Source organism: Oncorhynchus mykiss, chromosome 17 (genome assembly GCF_057628025.1).
Source record: "Oncorhynchus mykiss isolate SJ-2025 chromosome 17, ASM5762802v1, whole genome shotgun sequence".
Lineage (NCBI taxonomy): Eukaryota > Metazoa > Chordata > Actinopteri > Salmoniformes > Salmonidae > Oncorhynchus > Oncorhynchus mykiss.
Genome location: NC_143038.1, coordinates 38,404,919 through 38,427,831, shown reverse-complemented (window position 1 = coordinate 38,427,831; position 22,913 = coordinate 38,404,919). Strand labels below are relative to the sequence as shown.

Sequence of the window (22,913 nt, the reverse complement as noted above, 5' to 3'; positions counted from 1 at the left end):
GGTGTCCAATCTCTACTATTAAGGACATTTTGAGGTTCTGCTCGCCTGAGTTAGAATACCTCATGTAGACCATACTATTTACCAAGGACGTTTTCATCTAGATTTTTCGTAGCTGTCTATTTACCACCACAAACCAATGTTGCCACTAAGACTGCACTTATTGAGCTGTATAGGGTCATAAGCAAACAAGAAAATTGTCATCCAGAGGTGTTGCTCCTAATGGCCAGTGATTTTGATGCAGGGAAAATTAAATCCGTCTTACGTCATTTCTACCAGCATATCACCTGTGCAACTAGAGGAGACAAAACTCTAGATTACCTTTACCCCACACACAGAAACGCATACAGAGCTCTCCCTCGCCCTACATTTGGCAAATCTGATCATTACTCTATCCTGCTGATTCATGCTTACAAGCAAAAACTCAAGCAGGAAGTACCAGTGACGCGCTCAATACGGAAGTGGTCCGATGAAGCAGATGCTAAACTACAGGACTGTTTTGCTGGCAAGGAATGGAATATGTTCTGGGACTCATCCGATTGCATTGAGCAGTTTACCACATCAGTCACCGGCTTCATTTATAAGTGCATGGACGACATCGTCCCCACAGTGACCGTACATACATATCTCAACCAGAGTTGGCACTTTCAAGGAGCGAGGCGCTAATCTGGACGCTTATAAGAAATCTCGCTACGACCTCCGATGAGCCATCAAACAGGCAAAGCATCAATGCAGGATTGAGATCGAATCCTACTAAGCCAGCTGGCAAGTGTCTTCACTGAAATGTTCAATACCTACATGTTTAAACAACTATTACCCATAGCACTCACATCTGTAGCCAAGAAATGCTTTGAAAGGCTGGTCATGGCTCACATCAACACCATCATCCCAGACACCCTGGACCGACTCCAATTTGCATACAGACCCAACAGATCCACAGATGATGCCATCTCTATTGCACTCCACACTGCCAACTCTCAGCTGGACAAGATGAATACCTATGTGAGAATGTTGTTCATTGACTGGAGCTCAGCGTTCAACACCATTGTGTCCTCTAAGCTCATTACTAAGCTAAGGACCCTGGGACTGAACACCTCCCTCTATAAATGGATCCTGGACTTCCTGACGGGCCGCCCGCAGTTTGTGAGGGTAGGCAACAACACATCTGCCACACTGACCTTCAACACGGGGGCCCCTCAGGGGTGCATGCTTAGTCCCTTCCTGTACTCCCTGTTCACCCACGACTGCATTGCCATTGACTGCAGAAACATCATTAAGTTTGCTGACGACATGACGGTGGCAGACCTGATCACAGATGATGATGAGACAGCCTGTAGGGTGGAAATCAGAGACCTGACAGTGTGGTGCCAGAACAGGTTGGTTTAAGTGTTGATGCAGTGGATTGGTTCCAAAACGACCTTTCTAACAGAACACAGTATGTAGAACAGAAGGGTATGAAATCTGAGTTTTGAAGGCTTACAAAAGGAGTTCCCCAGGGCTCAATTTTAGGTCCGATCCTTTTTACACTGTATATACATGATATAGGGAAGTCTGTTGACCCTGAAAATCCTCATCTGTATGCCGATGACACAATTATTTATTCTAGAGCATTTAAAATTGAGAAGACTTTTCAAGACTTACAGTTGGCTTTTGATGTTATTCAAAAGGCAGCTATTCGGCCTCCCAGGAGGCGCAGTGGTCTAAGGCACTGCATCGCAGTGCTAGCTGTGCGACCAGAGACTCTGGGTTCGAGCCTAGGCTCTGTCGCAGCTGGCCACGACCGGGAGGTCCATGGGGCGACGCACAATTGGCCTAGCATCATCCGGGTTAGGGAGGGTTTGGATATCCTTGTCTCATCGCGCACTAGCGACTCCTGTGGTGGGCCGGGCGCAGTACACGCTGACCAGGTCACCGGGTGCACGGTGTTTCCTCCGACACATTGGTGCGGCTGGCTTCCAGGTTGGATGCGCGCTGTGTTACGAAGCAGTGCGACTTGGTAGGGTTTTGTTTCGGAGGACGCATGGCTCTTGACCTTCGTCTCTCCCGAGCCCGTACAGGAGTTGTAGCGATGAGACAAGATATGAACTACTAACAATTGGATACCACGAAAAAAGGCAGCTATTCGAATTGAAACTTGTGCTTAATGCAAGGAAAACAAAATGTATGGTTTTCTCTTCCCTGAAAGTAAACAGATGGAGTCACTTGCAGATTTGAACTATAAAAGGCCAGCAAATTGATAGGGTCACCACCTACCACATCTTGTGATTTGGTTAGATGAAAAGCTGAATTCTAAACAGCACATTAATAATTTTACTCAGAAGCTGAATTGGAAATTGGGATTCTATTTTAGGAACAAATCTCACTTTTCAATGTAAGTCAGAAAGGATCTTGTTCAAATCACCAGAGTTTTTTTAATCAGTGCTGGATTATGGGGATATTGTCTATGCAGGCCTCAGCAAATACCTTACAACTCCGGACACATGGTATTTTAAGATTTATTACAAATGCTAGATCACTTACATATCACTGTGCAATGGACTTCTCTCTCCAACAGGAGGCTAAAGCACTGGTACACTTTTTGTGTACAAAGCACTGATGGGACAACTCCTTTTGTATCTCTGTTCCTTACTGACCAGATCAGTCACTCAATACAGTCTTCGTTCACAGTCGCTGCTGTCCTTGTCTGTACCTAAGGCTAGAACTGAGATGGGGAAACAATATTTTTCCCATAATGCCCCTTCATCCTCGAACATGCTTCAAAAGATATTAAAGTTAGGGGAGTTAGTGTCCTTGCCTGTTTTTAAGACTCTGATCGACAACACTGTTTGTGATAGCTGCAGTTGTTTCTTATATTCAATTTAATCCGTAACTTGTGACACTAAGGATATATCATGGTACACACATGCCAACACAGTCGTGAAGAGGGCACGACAACACTTCTTCCCCCTCAGGGGGCTGAAAAGATTTTTGCATAGGCCCTCAAATCCTCAAAAAGTTTTACAGCTGCACCATTGAGAGCATTTTCACTGGCTGCATCATCACCTGGTATGGCACATGCTTGGCATCCAACCGCAAGACGCTACAGATGTTACTACGTACGGCCCAGTACATCACTGGGGCCGAGCTCCCTGCCATCCAGGACCTCTATACCAGGCGGTGTTAGATGAAGGCCCTAAAAATGTCAAAGACTCCAGCCACCCAAGTCATAGACAGTTCTCTCTGTTACCACACGGCAAGCGGTACCAATGCACCAAGAAAATACTAAACTGACCCAAGATCAGCGTCTAGGGGCAACTTCACCTTACACCCTTCATCAGTGCTCTTCATTGGCAGGCTTTAGTGGTAAACCTCATTAGGTTGGTCAGTGCCGCTTCATTGCTTTACTTCATGTTGTTCATCAGCGGGCTTACACTAATCAATATGCTTCATTGCAACTAAGCCCAATGAATACTGTACGCTTTATCATTCACATTCATCAATAAGCCTCATCAGGGAACTCTGTCAGTGAGTTGAATGGGAACGATGGGGACGCCCAATAATCACTGAGCTTGATCATTCAGATTCATCACTGAGTTTCATCGATAGTACTGTAAGTGAAATAATTATCATTGGGCTTCCTCAGTCAACTCCTTATGGAAGAGGGTTTAAATTATGTGGATAGTGACAGACTGTCTGACTGATTGCCTTTTCTCTCTCTCTCCTCACTCTCTCTGTTTTCCTCTGTTTATCTCTCTCTGTGTGTTTCTCTCTCCCTCTCTGCCCTGTCTCTCTCTCTGCTTCTCTCTCTCTCTCAGGTTGTGCGTTCGTAAAGTATTCCTCTCACGCTGAAGCTCAGGCAGCTATCAGTGCGCTACACGGCAGCCAGACAATGCCTGTGAGTTCAGTATTCAATATGGTGAGTGTATCAGCTAGTGTGTGTCCTTGGTAGTGTATGTTTGTATGTGTTAACACATGTACTCCTCTTCTCTCTTGCTCTCTGTGTGTGTGTGTGTGTGTGTGTGTGTGTGTGTGTGTGTGTGTGTGTGTGTGTGTGTGTGTGTGTGTGTGTGTGTGTGTGTGTGTGTGTGTGTGTGTGTGTGTGTGTGTTGTGTGTGTGTGTGTGTGACAGGGTGCGTCCTCAAGTCTGGTGGTGAAGTTTGCTGACACGGATAAGGAGCGTACCATCCGGCGCATGCAGCAGATGGCTGGTCAGATGGGCATCTTCAACCCCATGGCCCTGCAGTTTGGGGCCTACGGGGCCTACGCACAGGTAGAACACACACAGACACACGCAAGTACGCCCACACACACACGCACGTACAAAGTAGGGTATGAGCTGAAGCACAAAAACAGTGCAGACGAAACTTGACAAAATAAAGTCACACTCTCTCACATCTCCCTCCTTTCCCCTGGATCCCTCTCTCCCCATGCAGGTGCAGCAGCAGCAGGCAGCGTTGATGGCATCAGTAGGTCAGGGGGGCTACCTCAGCCCTATGGCAGCCTTCGCCGCCGCACAGATGCAGCACATGGCCACCATCAACGGACTCCCAGGAGGGCACATGACCCCCACCTCAGGTGAGGGCAGCATTCAAGGGTTCAACTTCTCCACATGTAAGGCAACCATGTTAGGACATTATCAGCTTGGGCGGGGTCCTGGACTTAGTTGTAAGATAAATCTCCCTTAGATGTTAGTATAAAACACTCTCAGTTATCAGACCAAACTCTGCCAGTTAACTGGCCTGACAACGAGCAATGTCACCTGCTCATCTCTCTCTCTCTTTCGTCATCGCTATCTGCCAGGTGGCAGTACCCCCCCTGGTATCGGCGGCCCCACGGTGACCAGTATCCCCTCGCCCATCAGTGTGAATGGTTTCAATGGAATGCCGCCCCCTCAGGCTAACGGGCAGCCCCCTGCCGAAGCTGTGTACACCAACGGGATACACCCCTATCCTGGTGAGCCTCCCACAACCACCCATATTAGTCATTTAGAAGACGCTCTTATCCAAAGCAACTTACAGGAGCAATTAGGGTTAAGTGCCTTGCTCAAGGGTACATTGACAGATTGTTCACCTAGTCTGCTCTGGATTCAGCACAACATACACTTGCTTAAGGATATATAGAGACAATATAACACACACTCACTACCTGCGTGAAACACACTCGCCATAAGGCACACAGAGAACACCCAATGATCTACATACAGTAGATGGATAGAATGGTTTTCATGTTTTTTTTACCAGTTAAGTTGACTGAGAACACATTCTCATTTATAGCAACATCCTGGGGAATAGTTACAGGGGAGAGGAGATGAATTAGCTAAAACTAGGGATGAAGTATTTGATACACTGCCGGTTTTGCAAGTTTTCCTACTTACAAAGCATGTAGAGGTCTGTAATTGTTATCATAGGGACACTTCAACTGTGAGAGACGGAATCTAAAACAAAAATCCAGAAAATCACATTGTATGATTTTTAAGTAATTCATTTACATTTTATTGCATGACATAAGTATTTGATACATCAGAAAAGCATAACTTAATATTTGGTACAGAAACCTTTGTTTGCAATTACAGAGATCATACATTTCCTGTAGTTCTTGACCAGGTTTGCACACACTGCAGCAGGGATTTTGACCCACTCCTATCATACAGACCTTCTCCAGATCCTTCAGGTTTCAGGGCTGTCGCTGGGCAATATGGACTTTCAGCTCCCTCCAAAGATTTTCTATTTGGTTCAGGTCTGGAGACTGGCTAGGCCACTCCAGGACCTTGAGATGCTTCTTACGGAGCCACTCCTTAGTTGCCCTGGCTGTGTGTTTCAGGTCGTTGTCATGCTGGAAGACCCAGCCACGACCCATCTTCAATGCTCTTACTGAGGGAAGGAGGTTGTTGGCCAAGATCTCACGATACATGGCCCCATCCATCCTCCCCTCAATACGGTGCAGTCGTCCTGTCCCCTTTGCAGAAAAGCATCCTCAAAGAATGATGTTTCCACCTCCATGCTTCACGGTTGGGATGGTGTTCTTGGGGTTGTACTCATTCTTCTTCTTTCTCCAAAAACGGCGAGTGGAGTTTAGACCAAAAATCTATATTTTTGTCTCATCAGACCACATGACCTTCTCCCATTCCTCCTCTGGATCATCCAGATGGTCATTGGCAAACTTCAGACGGGCCTGGACATGCGCTGGCTTGAGCAGGGGGACCTTGCGTGCGCTGCAGGATTTTAATCCATGACGGTGTAGTGTGTTACTAATGGTTTTCTTTGAGACTGTGGTCCCAGCTCTCTTCAGGTCATTGACCATGTCCTGCCGTGTAGTTCTGGGCTGACTCCTCACCTTCCTCATGATCGTTGATGCCCCACGAGGTGAGATCTTGCATGGAGCCCCAGACCGAGGGTGATTGACCGTCATCTTGAACTTCTTACATTTTCTAATAATTGCGCCAACAGTTGTTGCCTTCTCACCAAGCTGCTTGCCTATTGTCCTGTAGCCCATCCCAGCCTTGTGCAGATCTACAATTTTATCCCTGATGTCCTTACACAGCTCTCTGGGCTTGGCCATTGTGGAGAGGTTGGAGTCTGTTTGATTGAGTGTGTGGACAGGTGTCTTTTATACAGGTAATGAGTTCAAACAGGTGCAGTTAATACAGGTAATGAGTGGGGAACAGGAGGGCTTCTTAAAGAAAAACTAACAGGTCTGTGAGAGCTGGAATTCTTACTGGTTGGTAGGTGATCAAATACTAATGTCATGCAATAAAATGCAAATTAATTACTTAAAAATCATACAATGTGATTTTATGGATTTGTGATTTAGATTCCGTCTCTCACAGTTGAAGTGTACATATGATAAAAATTACAGACCTCTACATGCTTTGTAAGTAGGAAAACCTGCAAAATTGGCAGTGTATCAAATACTTGTTCTCCCCACTGTATATATTATTATTATTTTAGATCAGAGGAAAGAGTGCCTCCTATTGGCCCTCCAACACCACTTCCAGCAGCATCTGGTCTCCCATCCAGGGGCCAACCCTGCTTAGCTTCAAAGGCAAGCCAGCAGTGGGATGCAGGGTGGTATGCTGGTAGATCCAGAGATGACAGTATATCATATATCTTACATAATATATTCCCCAATTTTACTCATTTAATGTAACATTGATAAATATGAGTCTGGGTAGAACACCAGGTAAGTTCTAATAGACCTGAGTCCCCAAATGCCATTGTAACTACTTACGTGTAAAGAGGATGTGGCTTTGGAGCAAATCTGTGACTGAGGGTAATTTGTGCAGGAGGTCCATTTTGCTCCAATTACTTCCCATCCTTTCAGAGGGGCTTGATGACGGATTCTTGTCAGGAGGGCTGGCTCTGTAGAAAAACTTGTTTGTGTAGTCGACGGGTCTTGAAAAATGACAATTAAACAAACAGCTGTGTTATGAATGGTAAGAAAGGTGTTTAGAAAAGGTTATAAACTATAAAAGGTTGCTTATGTATGGTATGCACCAATGTGTCATATTCCAATGTTAGCCAGTACGTGTGTCGACTTCCTTGGGTTTGTGAAGAGGGGAGGAAATGCTTCTTTCTCCAATCTCTTTCCAGTGTTGCAGGAGGTGGTTTTTAGAGAGGACTCTGAAAAAAACAGCTTGGCTCATCGGAGTTGTTTTGGGGTTCAGGGTGGCTGCTTCCTCTCTTCTCTCTCTGAAGGTACCCATTACCCCTGTCCTCTCCCCTTTCTTTCTATCAGAATGGTACCCATTCTGCCTGCCCTTCCCCCAATTATTTCAATCAGAATGATCCTGTTAAATCTTAGTGTTAATTGGTTGGTGTGGTCATATGGTTTTGGTGGTGATGGTAGTGTGGTATGGTATGTGTGTGAGAGTGTGTTTGCGCATGTGTGCTGTATAATGATTGTGTGTGTGTGTGTTTGTATGTATGGTGCTTCATGATGGAAATGTGGGTGTGTTTCCATGCATGTGTGTGACAGCGTGGTTGTGACGAGTGTGTGGTGTGTGTAGGAGCATGGTATTGGTGTTGGTTATTATTTAGCTGTAATGTTTCCAAGTGTCTGTGTACTGTATCTGTAATGTTGTTTGGTCCAAAAATGTGCACCACACAGGGATGTGCTGTAATGCCTGTGGTTTTGGGGGAGGAAAGCCAGGAGTTTTGTGTGGAGGTGGTGGATCTACATTGTCCTTGGTGTGCTTCAGTGCTCAATCTGCCCATTCAAACTGGTGTGTGTGTGTGTGTGTGTGTGTGTGTGTGTGTGTGTGTGTGTGTGTAGAAATGTAGTCAGTCTCAGACGCCGTCCTTTTTGCTCAGTCGTTCGAGGGGACATGGTGAGAGACGGGAGGAGTTAAGTTCAAATTCCTCGTTTTACTAGTATTCTTAGTCTCTCTCTAACCACTTTATATCTCTCCCCCTGTCTATTTCCCTCCTTTTTTATTGCCTCTTCCCATCCTTACTGTTTTTTTCCTGCTCTTCTCGTCCTCTCTCTCTATTTCTCGCTTTCTCCACCGCCTCTCTCTCTTCCTCTCTCTCTCCGACTCAACAGCTCAGAGTCCCACTGCAGCAGACCACTTACAGCAGGCTTACACAGGAGTCCAGCAGTATGCAGGTCTGTCAGTTTCACATGGTATGTGTGTGTGTGCGTGCGTCCGTGCGTGCATGCGTGCGTACATACATAATGTGATATGTAGGTGTCTGAGCCTGTTATTTAATCAATTGGTGTGTGTTTGTGTACATATTTCTGTGCATAGAGTGAGAGTGGGTGTAGGTGTGTGTGCATGCGCTCTCCAGCCTTTGAGTGTTATCTGATCTGCTTGTGTGTGTGTCTTAGCAGCCTACCCTGCTGCATATGGCCAGATCAGCCAGGCCTTTCCCCAGCCTCCTCCCATCATCCCACAACAACAGAGAGAAGGTGAGGCATACACACACATACGCCAGCCCTGGCCTATACCAATCTTATAGAATTCTGTGTTAAAGTGGCTGGTATGTTTTGCTTGTCTACATTGCTAGTAAATGACCAGTCTTTCATAGTGCGTTAATAAGCATTGCCTGACATACCTGCATTTCCATGCTAATCTGCCTCAATTTTATATGAGGTGTGCACCTCAATAGCTTCCTTTCCTTGTGTTCTTTCCTTCATCCACACTGATGTGAAGAGCAGTCATCAACCTAGGAAAGGACACAAGGAAAGGACATACCATAACTCGACGTCTGCAGTAGATCACCTGCTGGTGGTGATTCAACGTGTAGAATCGTTGGGAAATAGACAGTGTTCTATATTCAGAGGCAATAGGACAGCCACCCACTGCATTTAACAGTTCATTTTTGCCCTGGAAGAAAGCCAGAGAAAACAAGTGAGACAGAGAAGCACACCGGTAGACTGGCTAGAATCAGCCGTGGAGGGAGAACTCATTGACCTGTGTGCTTGATGACTCAGGCTTGGGACTCTGGCTCCCCCCTGTGGAGTGTAGATGAAATGTATGGGCATTAAAAATGCATCCCAAATGTCACGCTATTCCCTTCACAGTGCACAACTTTTGACCAGAGCCCTATGAAACAAAGTAGTGCCCTGGTCAAAAGTAGTGCACTGTATAGGGAATGGGTTGCCATTTGAGACACAGCCATCATCTGAGATCAGAAATTGTTCTACATATTCTTTCTGATCTCAGATGTTGTGTGTCAGTTCAGTTGCTTCATCCTGTTGGTTGGTCCGAAAACTCTTCCTTCCTTTTGTTTCTCTCTTGCCTTCCCCCTCTATACCACCACCTGTATCACTCCTTTGCTTTCACCCCACACACACTCTCTCTCCCCCACTCTCCCTGTCCCACCCTGTCCCGTTCTTCCGCCTCGTTCCCACCCCTTTCATCTCTCGCTCTCTCCCTCTCTACCCCTTCCCTCTCCTCCTACCCCTCTCTCAATCTCTCCCCATACCCTCCCACTCTCCCACTCATTCCTCTTCCCCCATCCCACCCTTCCTCTCTCTCCTCTCTCTCTGTGCAGGGCCGGAGGGCTGTAACCTGTTCATCTACCACCTCCCTCAGGAGTTTGGGGATGGCGAGCTGATGCAGATGTTCCTGCCTTTCGGTAATGTCATCTCCTCCAAAGTGTTTGTGGATCGGGCGACAAACCAAAGTAAATGCTTTGGTGGGTAAAAATGATAAAACACCTGTAAAGATGATTTATTCTTCATTATTATCCTTATTATTATTCTTTCACTAATTACTTTCTTTACCGCAGACGCAACCTTTTTGAAAACATTGAACATTAAATTCCGGAGTTGCTTGAAAATTGGGGGCCCTGGCGGGTGGGATGGGGGGTGAATGTGCCTTGTGGGTCTTCTGTTACAGATAAATGTAATGCATGTCGCGGTGGGTAACACCTGTAACTGCATCATGAAGAGGTCCTCACTCTCAATAGTATGACAGATCCAATGTTTTAAGTTGTCATAATGTTTTATGTCAGGTTATGACAACATATTGTTATGACAACATATTGTAGTGAATGTTTTTGCGTGGTGTGGCATAATATGGAGGATCCAGCCGCCTTACAAGCAAATACTTTATGAATACATTTTTACAAATCAGCTTACCAGGTTGCTAGCCAATTAGCCTGCCAACAATAACCCTACCAGCCTGGTAACGTTACATTAGCACTGCATGAGTCAGCCAGTTGATATCAACACCTTGCTAACAGCTACATTAAAGTAAACCAAGGTTTTTAAAAACATAACCCCATCTAACCAGTTATCAAATAATGTTACCGGTAAATGCAGTTATTTTAGCCAGCCAGCAAGCCAGCCAGATAAAGGTTATTATTTTAGCCTGCTAGCTAGCCTAGCCAGCTAACTAGCCTGGCTAGCCAACCTCCACGGTCGACAAAGCTGAGTAGTAAGACAGATAACAACACCAACTAGTCGAGAACAGGCAGGAAACCCACAGAACACAGAACACAACACAACATAAAAGACAGCAGGTATAAAGTAGAGAGAGCGGAGACTTACATATTGATGGCTGAGTTAGCTACCAAAGAAGAGTCAAGGAGAGAGGAGGTTCAGAAGGAGAGGCCGTTTCACCGGCCGAGGGAGAGTCAGCTAATCCAATGGGGATATATTGAGGTAAATCCAAAATAGATTGATTCCAGAGGCTATAATCCAGAGGCAGGAATAGGCACAGGAGACGAGGGAAGAGTCAAGATTAAGACAGAGATTGGAGGAAGGTTCCAGGCAGATGGAAATTATCACAACAGCAGTCAGTCAGCTACTGTAGCACACTAGTACTAAACTAAGGTTGAAAAACTCTAGTAGCATATTTCACCAAAAACAGGAATCCCCCGCATGTGGGGAATCTGATTGGTTGTTTACACCACACCTCTTCGTGATTGGTGGATTGTAGCTCACCACTGCCAACACTCAGTCTGCATAGCTAATGGCTAACGTTAGCCACCTCGAGCTTGCTAACGCAGAGTAGATTCTCCACATGATGTTGAGAAATAGTGCTTGTGGGTAGTTTAGAAGATATCTGAAAATAAGTTGCCAAATGGTAAAAATGTTAAAACTCCAAAACTTAACTATGTTTGCAGTTATAGGTAGCCAGATCATGACTATAACTAAGTTATTAAGTCTTTGAACACACTGTGTAACTTCCTACCCTTTAAGGTTGCTACAATATGATACATGACATGGCTCTAATAATTTAGACTAGTACATCAGCTAGCTGAGAAATAAGCATGGTCGTAACACTTCCTATGAATACCCTCTTCATAATGCTTTATAGGCATATATATATACATAAAGCCTTATGAGATATGCAAAATGCTTTATAATGCATTATGAAGAAGGTATCCATAGAAAGTGTAACTGCCATGGTTAATTGGCATATCACTGCTACCAGGAATGTATTGCAGCATAAACAGACGTATAATGACTGCTTATAAGAGATGTCAAATGCTAATGACAGGCTTATGACATATATATGATGCAGAGCACTAGTAAAGTGTTAACCCATAAACACTCCCTCTATGGTGATAATCATGACAGGACTAGTTCATATCTTTCATTGAGAAGTAGTCTTTACCATAGATTTACAATATCCGGAATCAAAATAGTATAATTGGGTATAACATAGTAATATTTATGAATAACTTTCATGGGCCTTTTAACAGAGGCAGAATTCAAATGGTATTTATTCTTGCACCCTCTAGGTGATGTTATTTTGGGTTATTGAGAGTCCGACAAATATTTGTGTCGTTTTGACGAGTGGTGTCTGTTCGGTCTGTTCTAATTCTATGGTTTCTACCCTTGATTTGAGTGACCTGGTGTTGTATTTCTATTGCATGTTGTTAGGCTTGTTATTGATGTGGGCATTTGACGTGTCAAACTGTGTCTAATGTACTTTAACATGCATTATGTGTTAAGATGTCCACGCGATAATATTATAAGAGAACTGCAATTGAAGTGAAGTGTTACGGCATGTGTTTTTAAAGCGTTATAAACTGAATGGCTATGGCAGGAAATGTGCTTTATAGATAACAGTATGATTAAGTATTAATTTAAGTCAGTGTATTCTTTGTGTGTTGCAAATGTGGGAAAATGTAAGAATCATGTTGAACTGTCTGTCACCGACTTGAAATCTGAAGTAACTTTTCTCATATCCCTCCCCTCATCCTTACCCTTGCCTGTATCTTGTTTTCCTTCCATCTCACGCTTTCCTTTCATAAAACTTCAACTGTCACTCATACTGTCCTCTCTTTGGTCTTGCACTTACCTAACCTCGTCCCCTCTCTCTCTCTTCCACGATATTTCCATCTTCTTCTCTTTCCATTTTTCTCTCGCTCTTTGTGCGGCCCATCCCCCAGGGTTTGTGAGCTTCGATAACCCAGGTAGTGCCCATGCTGCCATCCAGTCAATGAACGGCTTTCAGATCGGCATGAAGAGACTCAAGGTGCAGCTCAAGAGGCCGAAGGACGCCAACCGCCCTTACTAGCCCCTCCCCTTATCAGCCACCCCTGCCCTGAGGGATATGGCAGTCACTGCACACAGGGCAACACAGGTGAGGAGTCATTTGATTTGATTTGATTTGACCTGCAATTAGACCCCTAAATTATAGAAAAGATGTTTAACACACACATATTTCTATTCTGTATATATATATAGTTTAATGTATTTATTTAATTACATGTGTATATATTTATATTTGTTGATGTATGTATAAGTATATATATACAGTGCCTTGCGAAAGTATTCGGCCCCCTTGAACTTTGCGACCTTTTGCCACATTTCAGGCTTCAAACAAAGATATAAAACTGTATTTTTTTGCGAAGAATCAACAACAAGTGGGACACAATCATGAAGTGGAACGACATTTATTGGATATCAAACTTTTTTAACAAATCAAAAACTGAAAAAATGGGCGTGCAAAATTATTCAGCCCCCTTAAGTTAATACTTTGTAGTGCCACCTTTTGCTGCGATTACAGCTGTAAGTCGCTTGGGGTATGTCTCTATCAGTTTTGCACATCGAGAGACTGACATTTTTTCCCATTCCTCCTTGCAAAACAGCTCGAGCTCAGTGAGGTTGGATGGAGAGCATTTGTGAACAGCAGTTTTCAGTTCTTTCCACAGATTCTCGATTGGATTCAGGTCTGGACTTTGACTTGGCCATTCTAACACCTGGATATGTTTATTTTTGAACCATTCCATTGTAGATTTTGCTTTATGTTTTGGATCATTGTCTTGTTGGAAGACAAATCTCCGTCCCAGTCTCAGGTCTTTTGCAGACTCCATCAGGTTTTCTTCCAGAATGGTCCTGTATTTGGCTCCATCCAGATTCCCATCAATTTTAACCATCTTCCCTGTCCCTGCTGAAGAAAAGCAGGCCCAAACCATGATGCTGTCACCACCATGTTTGACAGTGGGGATGGTGTGTTCAGGGTGATGAGCTGTGTTGCTTTTACGCCAAACATAACGTTTTGCATTGTTGCCAAAAAGTTCAATTTTGGTTTCATCTGACCAGAGCACCTTCTTCCACATGTTTGGTGTGTCTCCCAGGTGGCTTGTGTCAAACTTTAAACGACACTTTTTATGGATATCTTTAAGAAATGGCTTTCTTCTTGCCACTCTTCCCTAAAGGCCAGATTTGTGCAATATACGACTGATTGTTGTCCTATGGACAGAGTCTCCCACCTCAGCTGTAGATCTCTGCAGTTCATCCAGAGTGATCATGGGCCTCTTGGCTGCATCTCTGATCAGTCTTCTCCTTGTATGAGCTGAAAGTTTAGAGGGATGGCCAGGTCTTGGTAGATTTGCAGTGGTCTGATACTCCTTCCATTTCAATATTATCGCTTGCACAGTGCTCCTTGGGATGTTTAAAGCTTGGGAAATCTTTTTGTATCCAAATCCAGCTTTAAACTTCTTCACAACAGTATCTCGGACCTGCCTGGTTTGTTCCTTGTTCTTCATGATGCTCTCTGCGCTTTTAACGGACCTCTGAGACTATCACAGTGCAGGTGCATTTATACGGAGACTTGATTACACACAGGTGGATTGTATTTATCATCATTAGTCATTTAGGTCAACATTGGATCATTCAGAGATCCTCACTGAACTTCTGGAGAGAGTTTGCTGCACTGAAAGTAAAGGGGCTGAATAATTTTGCACGCCCAATTTTTCAGTTTTTGATTTGTTAAAAAAGTTTGAAATATCCAATAAATGTCGTTCCACTTCATGATTGTGTCCCACTTGTTGATTCTTCACAAAAAAATACAGTTTTATATCTTTATGTTTGAAGCCTGAAATGTGGCAAAAGGTCGCAAAGTTCAAGGGGGACGAATACTTTCGCAAGGCACTGTATATACACACACACAAATAAGAATATATTGTATTTGACTATGTAAAAATATGTTTTGCTAGGGCAAATAGATCAATGTGATTTTATTGTTAGCAATGAATAAAGGACCATATTCTTACTTTCCAGGTTTTTATTGAGCTGGAACACATGTTGATTAAATGAACAACGTCATTGAACTGAAAGACCACAGGAATTATTTGAGGCTGGTATGAAACTGGATCATATACTGGGCTGAACATGAACAAATTAAATGACCAAGTAATGGACACCTCTGTTGGATGTACCTTTTGGACCTCAGAGAGAACTCATGCAAGCCTGGGTAGCTCCAGGACGCTTACTCTCTTTATCGCCTCCCCTCCTCTCTTTCTCTCTCCCTAAACCTGCCTGAATGACAGCTACCTTACAGGACCACAAGGGAAGTATTATAAAAGAAGAAGAAGAAAAAAAAAAAAAAAACACACGGAACAGAGATGGAGGAAGTATGGATGCCAAGAGTTCCAAGAACTAAACAAACTTTGAAAAAATACTTTATGGGGGAATGCCATAGGAGATATCTATGTAAAGTTGTTGGGTATGGGGAAATAACTTTTTAAAGAACACTTTTACAGGACTAGGAGGAGAGAACTTTGTAGGGAATGCGATATTTCATGACCCAAACTCACTTTGATTCGGGATGGCCATCTTTAGCTTGGAGTGCCTGTCGGTTTCCAGGGGATACCGTTGCCAAGGAGAGCCATAGCAACGGTCTCCAGGGAGTCTTACCTGTCATTCCTTAGTTGTTTTAGGGACCAAAAGACCAAACATTTTTATTGCTGAGGACTTGTAGCTCTATTAATATACTCGGACCACTGCTTCTCTTTTAATCTTTGTTAATCGATTAAAGAGTTGCATTTAAAAGATGTGTACATTTAGAATATATATACACAATATATGTATATATACATATATATTGCTGTTATGCTTTTTGAATACAGGCAACACTATTTCAGATGACCAATGGGGTCACTCACTTCGCTAGTTTACAATTAACTATTCAAAATGTTTATTTTTTTCCCCTCTTCTCATTTTCTCTTGGGGGATGGGATGGAGTGTGCATGGGAAGGGTTGTTCCATACTGCAGCCTTACCTTTTCTAACTTGACATCCTAACCTCATAGTTAAAAGAACATCAAAAATGTTTGAAATACATGAACTTGTTTATATTTGCAGTACATATATATGTATATGTATAACACGCATTCAAGCTAATGTATTCATATATATACATATATACAGTATATATGGATAAATAGATATTAATCAAACCAATATATGTATTTACAGTATATGCACATATTTTATGTGTGTCTGTATATAGAACAGCTATCGACTATGATGAGCTGTCATTTTTTTGTAGATTTTAGCTGGAGTTTGAAAAACTGCTCTGCTTGGGAAGAGGCGCAAATCTGGCAGCTCCCAGAACTGCAGGCATTCCTCTCTCTAATAAACTATATATGCTGATACACACATATTCCTGAATATATGTGTGAAGATTCACATACACTGTATGTACATGTACATACCATTTAAAAAATGCAAAAAAAAAGCCACTTCTCAGTAGCAGGCTTAAAGAGAATCAGGCTAAATTAATTTTAGAGGTAGGACAAAGATCTTTGACTTGATTCCAAACATAACTTTTCAGCTTCAAAGTACACTCTACACAAACTTAACACGTAAAAACAACACTCTCTGACATTTGAACCAAAATGGATGAATACCGTGACCTTTTCTCTCTCTTAATTGCATTCAGTAAGTAAGTGCATGTAGCGTATGGGCTGTCAACACAAGGTGTGCCTTGTCACCTGCAGAATCTGCCATCAAGCACTGTGCTTTCAAAACATTACTGCAAGCAGCCAACGCGCTACGATGATGTCAAAACTGCAGTCGCATTCCATCATGTCGTTTCACATCTCCATAGAGCTTTAGCAGTAAAGCATGTCAAAGCTAACGAATCGTTCAGATGATTCATCGCGGTCCTCTCACACATGGAAATTAGCATCAAGTACTCTGACAGTCACAGACTCATTTTGATGTGTATTTGTCATTACATTTTAAATCAAAGTGGGTATTATATATTCTGCTAGTACAGGTACGAACTAAAGGGAGCACTTGGTAATGCTGTGCAAGTATAAGAACCCTTGAGGCTTGGTTCCACTGGGTTTGGTCTGACATTGCGTATTTCACATAACTTGTAGGTGAAATTTCATGTTAACACATTGCAGACCTAGGAAGTGGTTTGTCTACTAAACACAAAGGAACCAAGAAGTGTTTTGTAATGTATACAGCCAGCGCCAATTCAGCTATTGTTGTATGGAGCTCTCTCTAACTGTTCCCCAGACCATTCCCCTAGTGCCTGCGTCCAACCTTTACTAACAGACAGGGATGTAATGTTAAATAAAAGGTGGGTAAACACTGAACACCGGTCGAGACCGCCAGGCTGTTCCCAACGTCAATGCTAACAGTGCTAATTTAGCGAACTAGGTGCATAACTGCTATGCTATATAAATAGAATGACTAGAACATACATCCCCATTCAAGTCAATATTGGCATAATGGGTGGACTGGTGGCTATGGCGAGTATACCCATAGGTGCAAAGCTAGGTTGAAGATGACAAACGTTAACCTCTATGGGATTCTAAAAAACCATAACTCTTTGCAACAATGGGACCAGCTATACCAGTTAGCAATGGCACTGGTAGTTAGCAACAGCGCTGGTCCCAGATTTGTGACATCGTGGTCTTAACCTGTATATTTTAGACGTAGGAGCAAAGCCGGAAGTAAAATATGTGCTATTATATGTGTGATTTGTTGATTTAACTCAACTGAAATACATTCCATTGCATGAGCCACATAAGTTAACATCATTTGAATTAACATTCTACATTACTATGGAAATGATTGCATCCCAATACCAGCCAGCCATTGCGAATGTACCCATGAGTTTACCAGTCAAATTGCTAGGGTTAGAGGTTCCGAGACCATTCTATTCAATCTATTTCTATGTGCTATGCATCATATCAAAACTGTGTTTACCTGGATTTAGCCTCAATTGCATCCTTGCTACAAGGTCTGTGTCTCACCCAGTCTACCGCAATGCAAACAGGCCTAAAGATGTCATTAACACTCCTTTACACCCCCTTCTTTCTCTGGGTTTGTCAAGTAAAGTTCTGAAATGACTCTCCCCATTATTTATCAAAGGTCCACCCTATCTTGAGATCGGTTTCTTGTTGCACAAATTTCCCATTGACATCAACCAATTTATGATTTACTTGAAATTCAAAGTTATGCGTAAGTTCGGATTCGGCTTCTAAGTCACGTCAATGTGTCTCCCCAAACCAGTTAAATGTAATGTAAAAATCTAGATTTCTGCCTAAATAGACATACCCAAAAGTAATTATTTATCAAGAGAAGGCCATGAACAATACATAGTAATGCTTATTCTGAAAGAAAGATCAAAATATCACCTTTCCGGGTAAAAGTAGTTTTAAATTGCTGAGTTGTTGTCACTCGAGGACACAAGCTCAAGTACACAGTACAAATATGATAGAAATATAAAAAATCATACAGGATATGTGTCCTATTCAATAAAAGTGGTAGAATAGGGCATGCCATGCTTTCTAAATATGGTAGCAATCAAATAATAAGCAACGTAATATAATAATTCACCTGTCTTATAGCTGATCATACTTAGTGACTACAAAACTGGCACCATTTCAAATAACTGACAACAATTTTCTGCCCAGTGTCCTCTGAACGACTCAGAGACTCCATTGAAATGCCTGTTAACTCGTTACAACTTCAGCTTTAAGCACAAAGACGCACAACGTGCTGTGACCAAGACAAAGTGGTCTTGTTTCAATTCTACAAAATAATTTTGTATTTGTTCATGTTGAGAGCTCTTAAATCTGAGAATACCACAGTGAGATGATTATGCTTTTGCTGTAAATCGCGAGGCTCCCCTGTTTCATATACCATATTGTAAGTGGAGCTGCGAGTTTCACAGCCAGAGGAAATCGATCCTTTGTCTGGATAGGCCAGAAAATGTGACGTGTCACTCCCTATGCAAATCAGGTGTCAGATTTTACATACTGCATCTCAGATGAGAGCAGAGAGCAGTATGTGAAGCGGGACAACCAGAGCTTTCACGGAGTGCACAGCATTTGATGTTGCGCCATCCACAAGGCTCTCTGTATACAAAAATGGCGGTTGGAACTGGTTCAGAACTGCTCAAAGTCCCCTTAACTTCTCCCAATGCCACCTTTCACTCAGCTCACACTCTCAGTCACACTTTCCCAATGAAATTCATCCCTCACTCTCCATTTTGTTCTGTGTTTAGGTTTATTTCCCTGCTTGCGCCCCTCTCTCTGCCTACTTTAACCCGCATTCCAAGGCCTGAGAGTACTGGATTGGTGTCAGCAATATGGTGGAAACTCCCTTAGCCTTTCAAATAGGCTATAGAGGTATTAGTGAATTTCTTACACCTTTCCCAATGCTTTCCAATTGAGTGAATGAAGGCAGAGGGAGAGGAATGACTGGAATTGAGCATCTATTTCACATGCTATAACTTTCAGCTGCAACTGTTTACATATAAATTGAGAAAAAAACATAGTAGTTCAAAAACAATGAGAAACAGAGCAGAAGTTTGAATATAAATATATATAAATATATACATAAACCAATGAATATACTGTAAATGTTTTTGTTGCTCTGTTTTCCTCTGTACATAGGTTTGCATATTTTATAGGACTTTTACTTCTATCTACAAGGACTGAATAAAAACGAAACTTTAATTACTTCAAAAAGATGAACGAAAACATATAATAATCAATGAAACCAGGTTTTAAAAAATAAAAAATAAAAAAAAGAGTCCATAGGAATATGGTACAACTGTATGACCTGACCTAGGCATTTAACCAGAAAACAGTCAGGGAGAGCATTGAACTCAATTAGAGCATAGACATGCATTGGCCTTTTTATACAAGTGTTTTGGGATTTCTTTCTTTCATTTATTTATGTATTTATTTATTTATTTCTTCTGTTTACAAATGATATGCATGATTTCATGGCATTATTTTTCTATGAGTTGGTATGTGACCAAATAGTTTTTTATATTCATGTATAGGCCTACATTGTGGTACATTGTTGACCACTTATTGTCTACAGGATCACAACTTGCAACAGTTCTTTGAGAAATGGAGATTATGCTCATATTTGCCAAGTTTGTTTTGTTACGTTTTCGCAGAGGTTTATCTGTTGTTATTTTTTCCATTTGTGATTGTTTTATTCAATATCAGAGCTCTACTGTTCTTTTAAAGTGTTATGCTGCTGTTTTCTGAACTGTTTTACATTTCACCTCCCCGCTCTTAATATTGAAATGCACCTCAACTGTTCAATCTATCTAGATGATTAAAGCTACAAAGTGCATTCAAATTGCAGTATTTTTTGTGAACTTCTACATACAAATTTCAAATTCAGCTAAATGTGGCAGCGTATAGGTTGCAATGACAATGACATGGTAATTTCATGTTTCAAAATTAAAATACAAATGAAACCTTTCCAGAATAAAATAAAAACCTTGTTAGCTGTGATTGTGTTCAACAATTTGAATGCACCTTCGTTGTTTTGTCATTCTGTTTCATAACTACTCTGTTGTTGACCATCTAAGCTCTTGGAAACATGGGATAAACATTAGGTTAATATTTACCACTTCTCCTTAGGACAAGGTTGCTAAAATATGTCTATTCATGAGAGGAATTTCCTCTCTTGCTAAACATTGCTGCTAATGTAGGACTTGAAACCATAAGTAGCTGATTAGTGATAATTACTGCTTGGAAATCCCACATACAATGTGTCCCTTATTCTGAAGTGTTAAGAGTTCTGTATTAATCAGAGAAATGTTGTTTCTTTTGTCTCAATTATCATATCTGTTTTTTGTAACATCCTATAGAGCTCTGATGTTGTACAAGTGTTCAGTTCTTTCAAGGGTAAAATACCTATCAAAAACTGCACTATTACATCAAATATTCAGTTACTCAATTTCCGATCATGTGGTCTACCTTCAATGCTGTTATCATGGGTTTATTCCTACATTTTACTTCTTCAATGGATTCAAAAGTATTCTGAAGACTTCAGCACACGAAGGGGATGGGGAATTGAATGTTGCGTGTAGCGCTTTACCTTGTCTGATGAGGTAGGCTTCTCATTGGTTAGTGCGCTTTAGGCTCCCGCCCTCATCTCTCCAGACTGCACCATTCTCTGATCCCTGGACTATTTTGTAATTTTAATGAATGATGCGTCTCAGCTTAGCCCAATAATAAAGCACAGTCTAGAATACACCCGTGTTGTGACTCAAACTTACTGCATATTCTAACAGCGCCTCGACCAGCGTCATATCCATTAGGCAGCAAACGTTAGAAAATGTATTGCATTTCATATTAAAAATAATTTGCCCTAATGAATATGACCCAGTTCTTGTAATCCTTCAGTTCTGAGATAATGTGACCAAGGTGGTCACGAACTAAGAAGATTCACAAGAATTGTACCATTTACATTGAAGTAATAAGAAATCCACATATGAGAAGAATTAAAGTGCATTTAGTTACATTGTCGGTGACCATGTCACAAAATGTGGAGACCACTACACAAAATTCTTTACATTTATTTACATTTAATATAAAAAACAATCAATATAAAAACAATTGCATTATAAAAATACAATCATACAATTACCTAAATCATGATTGTCTTATTTGGAAATTTCAAACCAAAACAAACAGAAGGCACTGACCTCAATTTAGGAGCCAATGGGAAATATCAAGTAAACCATTAAGAATTGTAATTTTTTGCCCCTCAGGGTAACTACCCCCGGACCCCCGAATCAGCAGATGAAGAAAATCTCTTCCAGTATCTGGCTCTCCTCCAGGTCCTGTTGGGGGGTCCGATAAGGGGAGGAGAGGAGAGCTTGGCGGGCTGGTTTGGGGACACTGAGGGGGGGCTGGCATCGGGTAGGGTTGCCTCGATAGGCGGAGGGGCTGTTTCGCTCGGGCAGAGAGATGGGACTGAAGACCTCCAACAACTCAATCAATGAGGAGTCCAGCCTAGAGCAAAAACACAGATGAAGAGGAGTCAATGAATGAAAACCCATTTGATAACTGCACGATACGTCTACTTGCTAACATAATCGCAATATTACCTATGTAATATTGTCCTTTCTTGAATCTCTCCAGCACTCGTGCCATCCTATTGCTTAACAGGAACTAGACAAGGCACGAGGCCAAAGCATAACTGTGGCTCAAAGCTTGTAGTGCACCTCGTATTTGTTCAACAGAAGATATGAAAGGATATCCATGTACGGATGAATTGTTAAGTCAATGTTTTTGTTCTGTAGTGTCCATTGAAGCGTAACACAACCAGTGTAAAATGTATAAAGCCCTGGGGTGGACAAGCAGAAGGGCATGAGATGTTACAGGTGCTACAGAAAGAGATCGAGAGCGCACAGGGGCCTTCTCTTCCAGAATAAGAATGAGGGAAGAAATAAATAAACCAAAGCGAGAGATTAAGCTAATAGAGATTCAATCCTTCAGTCTGGCTGCTTGATAAATTATTCAGTGTGTACACACAGTTGGACGAGTGCATTCCAGATACAAAACATAAATTCTTAAAGCACGCTCCATCGATGTTTCTAACATTATTCGCTGATCGTTTTAAAGCAACAAAGTTAAAACACAGAAACTGTATCACTATAAATATTTTGTTAAACAGAAAAAGACTCGGGTATCAGCAGCCAGCATCGCTGACCACCCACGCACATGCCAACGAGAGCCGTAAGCCAACCATTGGCTCTCAAAACCTTGGAAGCGCGCAGATGCAAATCGATGCTGCTTAAGAAAGAACGATCATTGTAGTTTTCCATCCATTTCTTAAAATCTATGGACTTTGAATTAATCTGTACAAAAGTGTGTGTGTGGGAAAACAAAAAAAGGGGACACCTATAGGGGATAACACCCGCTGGGGGGAAAAACAAGATTGAAGCTTAAGTAAATCCGTCTTCTTCATTTGGTC

General features: G+C 42.1%; 2 protein-coding genes across 47 annotated transcripts in view; one reads left to right on the top strand and one right to left on the bottom strand.

Moving 5' to 3' along the window:
- The window catches only part of celf4 (CUGBP, Elav-like family member 4), a 101,938-nt gene extending 86,623 nt beyond the window's left edge, over positions 1-15,315 (top strand). For 2 of the 41 annotated variants that reach the window (XM_090205505.1, XM_090205504.1), the window contains exons 5-14: positions 3,792-3,871; positions 4,106-4,246; positions 4,410-4,551; positions 4,777-4,929; positions 7,566-7,670; positions 8,518-8,580; positions 8,803-8,883; positions 9,972-10,115; positions 12,825-13,018; positions 14,941-15,315. In XM_090205505.1, coding sequence (XP_090061631.1) covers positions 3,792-3,871; positions 4,106-4,246; positions 4,410-4,551; positions 4,777-4,929; positions 7,566-7,670; positions 8,518-8,580; positions 8,803-8,883; positions 9,972-10,115; positions 12,825-12,952 — 1,037 coding nt within the window. In that variant the 3' untranslated portion in view covers positions 12,953-13,018; positions 14,941-15,315. Of the gene's footprint in view, positions 1-3,791; positions 3,893-4,105; positions 4,247-4,409; positions 4,552-4,776; positions 4,930-7,565; positions 7,671-8,517; positions 8,599-8,802; positions 8,884-9,971; positions 10,116-12,824; positions 13,019-14,940 lie in introns of all 41 variants that reach the window. The other 39 variants (XM_036950187.2, XM_090205506.1, XM_090205512.1 and 36 more) reach the window with 25 other exon arrangements.
- A 6,179-nt stretch (positions 15,316-21,494) lies between these two features.
- kiaa1328 (KIAA1328 ortholog) overlaps positions 21,495-22,913 on the bottom strand; it is a 40,015-nt gene continuing 38,596 nt past the window's right edge. For all 6 annotated transcript variants that reach the window (XM_021568891.3, XM_021568892.3, XM_036950179.2 and 3 more), the window contains one exon: positions 21,495-21,949. In XM_021568891.3, the coding sequence (XP_021424566.2) occupies positions 21,730-21,949 (220 nt within the window). In that variant the 3' untranslated portion in view covers positions 21,495-21,729. The remainder of the gene's footprint in view (positions 21,950-22,913) is intronic.